General features: G+C 38.9%; 1 protein-coding gene across 1 annotated transcript; it reads right to left on the bottom strand.

Moving 5' to 3' along the window:
- Positions 1-658: 658 nt before the first annotated feature.
- Positions 659-9,676, bottom strand: LOC306735970 (mitochondrial inner membrane m-AAA protease component AFG3L1-like; the record flags this gene model as incomplete). Its single annotated transcript, XM_079217543.1, has 17 exons — positions 659-886; positions 1,153-1,347; positions 1,855-2,055; positions 2,179-2,294; positions 2,738-2,848; positions 3,012-3,137; positions 4,630-4,737; positions 4,836-4,989; positions 5,239-5,376; positions 5,575-5,848; positions 5,937-6,058; positions 6,510-6,584; positions 6,677-6,826; positions 7,310-7,404; positions 7,462-7,557; positions 7,686-7,776; positions 9,557-9,676. 17 exons carry the CDS (start codon positions 9,674-9,676, stop codon positions 659-661), a joined length of 2,400 nt encoding a protein of 799 aa, XP_079073669.1.
- Positions 9,677-9,901: the final 225 nt, after the last annotated feature.

The raw sequence follows: 9,901 nt of genomic DNA, 5'->3' as shown, positions 1-9,901 counted from the left end.
AAGTCAAAAGTAAAAAAATTAAGTAAAAACTTAAATATCAAAGAAACAAGAGACGAATCTGGTTGATCCACTCAAGGAAAACAGCTTTTAAATATTGAATTACTAACTAATAAAGTGGTGGCCAAGATTGGAAGCAGTCTTATTGCATTCATAGATGTATGGTTGGATAAGGGCAATGTGCCCCAGAATAAAATGTAACTCATTTACAGTACTGTGTGTAAATATACACCACAACTAATGTACCCGTCACATGATGTTAATGTATTTTGAATGCTCTTTTGATTTCTGTTTTGTAATTTGTAACCACGACAGATTATTCTGTCGTATGTTTGTGGGTCTTATTGCACTTTAGGACTGAGAAGGCCTGAGAAGTCACAAACTGCACTTTTCACAGAAGCCTCAGCTTACTGATTTAAAACTGACCTAAAAGTAAAAAGAGTAATTTTTGGGAATTCCCTGCAGAGTACACAATCTACAACTTGAAAGATGCATTATCTAGGCTATTTAAGACCTGTGCAACACATCATCATCGCTCCCTTTGCAGCTGTCCGTGAGATCAACAAGGGATTTTTTTCAGAGCCCTGACTGTCTGGACCAGATGCTGCGGAACTATATTCAACTGAATACGGTGACATATTCTTTGAGGCTGCGCGTCCACCTATAGGTAAAGGGCTGCTTTGTCTTGTCCATTCTTTGGGTTTTTTTCCTCCGCTTGGTTCTTGTTCCAGTTCTTCAGCCCTTCGGGTAGCGAGGTGTCCTCCTCAAACTCCCCCAGCCCGTCAACAAACTCCTCATACGATGACTTCTCCTGAAAAGGACGAGTTCCTAGCAGCTCCACCATGTCGGCTTTGTCTAGAATCTCCTTTTCTAGAAGACGTTTTGCCACCTGCAACACATGACCAGTTATAGTAAACAACAAGCGCTAGAATTACAAGAGTGGAAGTCATAGTAATTATTTATACAGTTTAAATATCACAACTAGATGTTGAACAAAAGGTAGTTGAGGTTTGCCATTGCACAGTTCTTCCAACCAGTTTGTTGAAAAATAGTTTTGTTTAAAAATACTAATTCAAACAAACCAAAAATGAGCAGTAAAGGTGCTGCATCATATTGGTTTACTTCTCTCTTGTCATCAGTGATACTAGTTCTCACCTTCTCCACCATTTCTTTCTTGTCTGTAACGAGCTGAAGTGTTCGTTGGAAGGCAGAATCAATAAGCAGGCGGACCTCCTGGTCTATAAGCTGGGCTGTGGGTTCACTGAAGGGCTTCTCAGTTACTACATCACCCTGCTGAGGCAGGTCAAAGGACACCTGACCCACTGCCTCGTTCATTCCAAACTGTACAACCTAAAATATGGGGAGAAATGAGCGGTGTGAATAAAAGACGCATAAGATGCTTCTTATGTGTCTTTGGTTACAACATCATTCTCTGACTTCTAATTGTGTGCCTGCAGAAATAGTCTGGGCAGTTAAAAATACTACTTTCAAGTTGGTTCTGCAGTTTGCCTGCATGAAGCTACATGTTAGCAGAACTCAACATAGACAATAATAGCTTGCAGTGATACAGGACCTGCGGTTTCACATGGTCTGTGATTGACCCGTCACTATGATTTTGAGAAAATCAATCTTGAAACCAACTTAACATACCGAGCAAAAAACTAATCTTGTAAGTAGTGTTGTCTATTTTAAGCATTTATATGAGTCACTGCCACATTTCTTCAAACATCTATTCCAGCATATGAGAATGTGTGACACAACACTCCCAATTGCATAACATTACAAGGTATATTTAGAATCACATACAGTAGTTTACAGCCTATCGTTATCATGTTTGTGGTCAAATGTGGTGATCACCTGTGCATATGCAGACTGTGTGACTTTCCTGAGGTCATCCTGCGCACCGGTGGTAATTCGTCGAAAGAAAACCTGCTCAGCCACGCGGCCCCCCAGCGTCATGCACATTCTGTCAAACAGCTGCTCCTGGGTGAACAGGTACTGTTCCTTCGGCAGATACTGTGCATAGCCCAAACTTATACCTCTGGGAACAATTGACACCTGAGGGAGTACATTATAAGTATTCTAATTATCAATATGATTGTAACATAACAAGGGCTGCAGAGGAATTCAGATCAGCAAGCAGCAGTGCAAGGGAAAGGAGGAAGGAGATGGTGTGACTACCTTAAGAAGAGGGTCCGCATGTTCTAGGAACCAGCCCGCTACAGCATGTCCGGCCTCATGATACGCCACAGTGGTTTTCTCCGGGAGCTGCAGTACCTGACTCTTTTTCTCTAGACCTGAGAGCAAGGAGGATGTCTTATTTAACTGCACTGTTTGTGATTTTTACCAGCAATAGGTAATCTGGGTTGATGTGCCCTTCAAGCATAAAGTAAATACAGTTGAGGGATGTCTTTGGGTTGGTGCATGAGCCAAAAACTATCTTTGAGTATGGCAATAAATCCCACAGTAAGTACTGTGGAATCAAATCCTCACAGGAAAGTCTCAATGAGATATATTGCAATATAATGTAAGTTACTATATTAAAGGCCCTATGTATATCTAAAATGTGAGGCCAAAGTTCACATTTATGGATCAATAGAAATTATGAATCAATAAAAACGTACATTATAAGTCATCATAATACAGAGATGTATTGAAATTGCTTTTACTACGAACTAACTTGATTACGGTAACCCATATCCAATAGTCATTCTAAATATTGTCATAGCAGCAGACTTACCTCCAATAACTCTCTCGACTGCCTGGTCAAAGTGCTTCGTGCTGACATGTTGGTCGAGGTGCCGTGCAGCTATTAGAGCAGCCTCGTTACACACATTAGCAATATCAGCTCCTGAGACACAAAAGGAGCGACAACAACCAAGTTATAGACTGCGGTGTAATACATTGTTTTTATATACAGTGAGAGATAAAGAAGACAATGATCATTGTTGATTAATCCAAAGCCTGAGCTTATTGAACGCATGCAAACATGAACACACATCTCTTGTTCTTACCAGTGAAACCTGGGGTCAGTGCAGCTAGCTTACTGGCCAAAGCCTCCACTTGTATACTAATGTCCAACTTCAGAGGTCGTAAATGCACCTTAAAAATGGATGCCCTGCCTTTAATATCTGGTGGGCCTGTAGAAAAAAAGAAAACAAATATATCATGAATGTTCAGGACATTTTCTTTGAAAACAAAAGGAATAATAAGCAGTGCGCAAAATAAGATACAGAATAAGGGATACCATAGAAGAAACAGGATCACATGATAATGTTACTGATACAAAAACAAGATTACTATTTCAAACTGCTCAGCAAGGAAACTCAAGTGTGCCTCAGATTTTGAGCCTCATGAAAATGTCACTTTTGCACATATGACGCTGAAGCTTGTTGTCATACAGCGAATTCTCAAGATGACACTGACAAATGGTTAACGGCCAATACATAGCTGATAACAAGGTTGTCTAAACACTTTTTTACAGCAGCACAAAAGAGGACACCAGCTAGAGAAAGTCAAATTAGAAATGTAGGTGCCAACAACAACAATATGAAATTAAGTTTGAAGAGCTGTGCATCAAATTCTGCACATCAAACTGGGCAGTAAAGACAACATTGAAAGCCAAATCCTGTGACAGCAGTGTATTGCCATGAAGCTCCCGTACTGCAGCATTACATCTTACAAGTGGAGAACAATTCAAGTCATAAAGTCAATAACACTCATCTAGAAGGTGAATATTCTGGAGGTTATATTTTGAGTATGTTCTTTAAGTGGCAGCTGAGAATGATACAAAGGTAGTTGAGTGTGTGTGAAGTAGCAGTTAGATTTGAGTCCTTAAGCAATGGCCGAACCTTTGGCTTAATGAGAAGACGTTAGCAAAAATAATCATTCATTTTTGTTTAAAGTTAGACACATAATGATATAATACGTTATCTAACTTATTACTGATTAAACATTAATTAGTCATGTGCTATTAATGTTTGAAGCAACTTTATTTCATCAATGCGGTTTACATATAACAACACAAAGACGAAAGGAAAGGTGGCCGAGAGAGACTCAACAACACAAAGAGGAGTGTGCTATTCCTCATGCTGGCCTCCAGTCATCTAATCCTTCTTTTATAGAGACCAGGCTCTTTCATTGTGACCCAGTTTTATTTGTAATAGAGTAAACTGCCCTGGCCACTATTATTCAGCACTGCTGGGGTAAAGCAAATTAGATCATAGCAGGCAGAAACAGATCAATCACTTTAACCACAAAGATAAAAGCCCACACTGTGCAACACACTCTTTTAATGACATGACATGTAAACAGGCGCAAATCGAATCGGCTTGAGGCTTATTTCTATATAAACCATACAGTAAGTTATTTAAGTTCAAGCTTAGCATCTCATTTGAAGCTGGCATAAAGACTAGTGATGCAAATGATAAAGTGCAATTTGAATTGATCTTAGCAAAAGTTAAAACAGATTTACAAGAATGTTGAAAGCAAACCCAGTGATAAATGATGCTGTAGAGAAAAGACGTAGATGGGGATGAATTTGAACTGGAACCAGTTTTCATGCATCCAGCGGGGAGCAGGACATTATAAAGCAGGAGAGCAGGCTGACCTCAGATAAGTGCAACACTTTACCTATGTATATATGTCGATCAAAGCGTCCTGGCCTCATTAAAGCTGGATCCAAGATATCAACTCGATTGGTCCCAGCTAAAACGACCACGTTAGTGCTACTGTTGAATCCTGTAATGATAAAACCAGATAGCATACAAAGAGCTTGTACATTTTGCACCAGGAAAGGAAGATCGGCTTGAACACCGAAAGAGATTCAAATTGCCTACCGTCCATTTCCACAAGCAACTGGTTGAGGGTGTTTTCCTGCTCGTTCTGGTTGCCAGAGTTTCCATTGCCTCTCTTTCTGCCAACTGCGTCGATCTCGTCAATGAAAAGGATGCAAGGGGCATTTTTTCTAGCTGTGGCAAATGTATCCCTTATCTTATATAGGACAAAGCAGAGAGGAATCACTGATATAATCTTAACAGATTGATGAATTAGATTTCATTACTACTATAGTTAGCATAATTTCCTGATGTGTTATTATTGGAACACTGAGAGCAGGGCAAAGATAGATTGTGCTCATCAGTATATTTGTATCTCTAACATGACAATCCAAAGAACCATTTTGTTTACAGATGATTTCGGCCATCATTCAGCTTTAAGATTACTCCTGTGCCCGGTACTGACCCTCGCTGGGCCGACGCCAACAAACATTTCCTGGAACTCCGAGCCGTTGACGGTGATAAAGGGGACGTTGGCCTCTCCTGCTGTGGCCTTTGCTAACAAGGTCTTGCCAGTTCCAGGTGGGCCCAATAACACCGCACCCTGAAAACAAAGGTGTTGCTTAATGATCAATACCAATGCCTTAATGAATTATTCAATAAAAGGGTCAATTTCTCACTTTAAAACTTAATTCTCAACCCATACTCTTCTTTGGAGGAAAAACATACATCAACTGAAATGTTCCTGTTAGACTCATCCCCCAACGCTTTGCCACAATACTTGATATACAGAATGGCACACCTTTGGGATCTTGGCTCCTAGGTCCTGGTATTGCCGCGGGTTCTTCAGGAAGTTGACGAACTCCAAAATCTCCACTTTTGCCTCCTCACAGCCAGCAACATCTTTGAACCGAATGCTGATGTTGTCTTTTATAATCTTGGCTTTGGATTCACTCATACTGAAGGGGTTTCCTTGCCCTCCACCCCCACGACCTCCTGCCATTTGTCCCTGCCGCATAGCAAAAAGTAAAAAGCCAACCAGGAGTAAAGTGGGGAGAACACTGAAAAGCAGTGTCCTGTGGGAAAGAGAAATAACATCAACATGAGCAAATCTAATATGCATAAAAGTCCCTTTGATATGAATGTTTCAGGTATTTGTTTTACCCGTCACTTTCACTGCTGTAGAACACAGGTACTTTCTGTGAGTCCAAACCCATTTCTTGCTGGGCCATTTCCAGGTTATGCTCAAATGAGTCAACACTGCCAATGTTGAACCACAAATAGCTCTGAAACATACACACAACAAACAACTTGCAGTATACAGTTTCATTGATATACACTTTAAACTTCCAAGCAAACAGTTTTTTAGAAATAAGAAATAACAAGTAACACCAAAATTCTTCCATTTTGGTGACTTATTTTTTTTTTAAAGCTTGTGTATGAAAGTACATTTTTTGACCTTGGAAATTGCTGTTTGACCTTATTATCGTAACTTAAAATCCACGTAATAGCTTTTCCACTATGTGAACCGAATCATTGGATTGGATTTTTTATGGATTTTGCTCAGTTGACAGTAGCGAGTGAAAGTTCAAGAAAAAGTGAGTTAAGATTATTTTGCTGAATGTAGAACTCTTCTCTACCTGTGTTGAATTAGATTTCAAAATACCACTAACACTGACCAACTGAGTGGCCGATATGAAAAGCAAAAGGACATGACAGCCTTTTCATGCAACTAACCACTTCTGATGTCTCCACTCCATTGGCAGGAATAACTTTGACATATTGTTTATTGACCACCTCCAGGTGATCCACCTGTGAAGAGAGCACTTTTTATGTTTTTGCTCACATGGTTGTAACAACAAACTGATAAAAGACGGATGATACCAAAACTAAAACACTCATACCAAGCCTCTGTTCAAGTAATGATGCACAAAGTCCTTCCAGGAGATCTGCAGCCCCGTCTCTCGAAAGTAAAAGTACCAAAACGCTGAGGTCATGCCGGCTGCACTAATTGCAAAGTACTGAACTGCTTTTTTATCCAAGGGAAAGCCATCCTGGTAGAAGAAAAAATGTTGTAAGAGAGGAGAAGGGTTGATTAAAGGAGAGACAGTAGGTGTGTCAGCAGCCACTGAAAAACAATCCATTATACTGCGTCTCAGAACTATGAGCACCTATTAACAATAGACTAGTGACGTTTGGTGCTATATGTTTTAAGGAAAATATCAATTTCAACATTTGAAAGTTTTGAAAGTCTTGCGTATTTTAATTTAACGCAAAAAGATAACGAATACAAAAAAAGTGAAAAATCAATTACATTTTACTGATAAAGAAATGTGACCAAGCTAGTTGCACATTTACAGTGGAAAGGAGTGGAAACAGAACCATTATAAGAGTATTATAGACCTGCATATTCATTTATGTGACATAAGGATGCCAAAGTAATTGTATTAATTATTACCATTTCATGTTATAACTGTCTGTGTGTAGTGCATTTTAATGAGCATTAAAGACAGTTATCAGTAAAAAATTGGTCGCACCTGAAAACGCGTCCACCAGTGTGATTCTTCTTTTTTTCTTCCTCTTTGTCTTTCATCTTCATCATCATCTGTGTTCCGCTCTTTGGTATTTTCATCTAAATAGTATCAGAAAATCAGTCATACAGTGCAGCGAAAGACAACAGAGGATCCACAGATGCTGCTTTGATGATGATCCAAACCTTGTTCATCTTCAGCTGATTTGTTGACACCCGTGCTTTCTTCACTCTTTGGGAAAAACTTTTCAAAACCTAAACAAATTCAACAGAAAACAAATAATGAAGTACAAATGGCTAATAGTGACCTAAAAAGACTTTGGTCATTGGGTGCACTCATTTAGCTACATAACATAGTGTAATAGTATTAGGAGATACACTACCTCTAGGGGGTTTGTTTGAGCTAAGTAACCGAGCAAGTGGAAAACTGTGTTGATATAATCCTCCACATCTCCTTTGGATCAGTGACGCCTTCTGAAATAAAGATTCTGTATGTTAAACATATTAGCAATAAGGAAAGGGCCATACTAAAAACAGAAAGTCATTAATTCAACATGCTATGTAGTAGACAGGTGATACAAAATGAAACATGATAATCTACAGTCCAAAAATCTTCAGCTGTTATGAATCAGTCATACATGTTAGTATAAGACATCTGTCCGGCGACATTATTTCTAGTATTACTGAAATCTTGTTATGACAAGGGCATAGTGAACTGCATAAAAAATAACTTAATTTCAATAATACACTGTTGCAGATAGCTCACTTATACATGGAACAGTTGCTTTAAGCTCACATGATATACACATATCAGTCGCCTGTGCATATCAATCACAGATAATAATACTTAAATGTTATAAACGCGTTTGGAAGTAGCAAACATGTGTTTCTTACACACAACTTCAAAATCTTTGATTGTGGTTTATCATTAGAACATGACTGATTCTGGATTTGTATTATTCTCAAGTATCAATGGTGGCATTGATACTTGAGAATAATACAAATCTGACAATAGTTTGTTCGGTGATCAGATGTTTTACATACACACAAAACATAAGCTAACATTTTGTTTACATAAAAATGTATATCTGAATTACAATATGTTATTGTTGAACAATAACTTCTATTCTCAAAGAGATTTTAGATTAAGTATGAATAAAAACATAAAACAAAACTTAATTAAAGATGAATTGAGATATCTTTCAGTCAAATAAACATAAAAATGCAATAAAACGTGTGGCTGCAGTTTACTACAATTTCAGCCCATATCTGCCCACACATTAAAGTGCTATACAAATAAATGTATTATACACACAGACCAGTGCTAATATATGTGTAATAACACGGTTACTAATGTCAGGGCTGCCAATGTATGGGATGGCCTGTATTTCCAATGCAAGGTCCACCAGAGAGAAAGAGAGAATTAAGGAAAACTAAAAATATAACATAGGTTTGTTTCATTGGAACCAGTGGAAAATATTATTCATGTGACATTAACTATATGATGTCTCTAAAATAAATGTACATTCATAAAACACAGTTTGAAGTTCAATGTTTAGAGTTGAAGTGAAGCTCATTATCTATTTTATAAAAATAAAAAAAGTTTGAACTTCAAGTTCCTCTGGTTAGATTGTTCTACTTCAATAGAAAAATAGAAAGTCTGCTGAAGAAAGTCAGCAAAAGCTACCAGCCAGTGAACCTCAATTAATCTTATTTTTAAGAAACGACAATGAAAAAACAACATTATTTTCAAAATGTTCACTACTTTTAGATTCCAACTAACGCACACAAGCAGTTGTAGTTATATTCTTCCATATCTGCAAACATTTGCTTAACCTTTTAAAAAGTAGATGGAACTGAATGAATGAATAAGATGAACATGCACTGGCTTAACGCACAACCGTAACAGAGACACGCCCCCGAACAATGAAAACATGATCTAACTGAGGAAACCGACTTCTAAATGAAACGTTAACATCCAGACATATCGTGATAGTGAACAACTGAGGGATGATGCACAAACAGTGCAGAGGTTTGTTTGTCTGTGTACATGTTGAGGGGGTCGGCAGCCTGCACGGGGAACATCGTGTTCCTTCCCACGACAGAGCTCACATAGAGACATACAGCTCCGACTCCTGCAACACGCTGTTATCCAAGACATGACGAGCAGCTGTTGCAAAACAAATAATTTGCACTCATCGATTTTGAAAGTAGCAACTTTGATGAAAAGAAGAAAAACCCAAAGTCACCGTACCGACGCGAGTGCGCCGCCGCTGCGAAGAGAAGCTGAAAGAGTGGAGAGGTCTCGGCTCCACGTGCGAACCGCCACGATTCGGTTCCGAAAGGGACCGACACTCGCAGAGAGAAGCCCCATCGTCCCACTGTACTTTCACTGGGCTTCACTGGGGTGGTAGACGTGCAAGAAGTATCGTACACACTACTACACTAACTCGTCATCCCGCGAGACTTCGGTTAGAAAACAGCAGCATGTGCTCCTGTCAGATGCGAGACATACATCTTTTGTAAGCTTGGTCGAAAGTTCTGTGGCCAAAATGTTTTTTTTTCTTCTCCCCACTGGGTTTATACTGCACTCATCATG

This window comes from Taurulus bubalis (assembly GCF_910589615.1).
Source record: "Taurulus bubalis genome assembly, chromosome: 4".
Taxonomy (NCBI): domain Eukaryota; kingdom Metazoa; phylum Chordata; class Actinopteri; order Perciformes; family Cottidae; genus Taurulus; species Taurulus bubalis.
The sequence above is the reverse complement of the archived record's forward strand: the minus strand, read 5'-3'. Positions and strand labels throughout refer to the sequence as shown.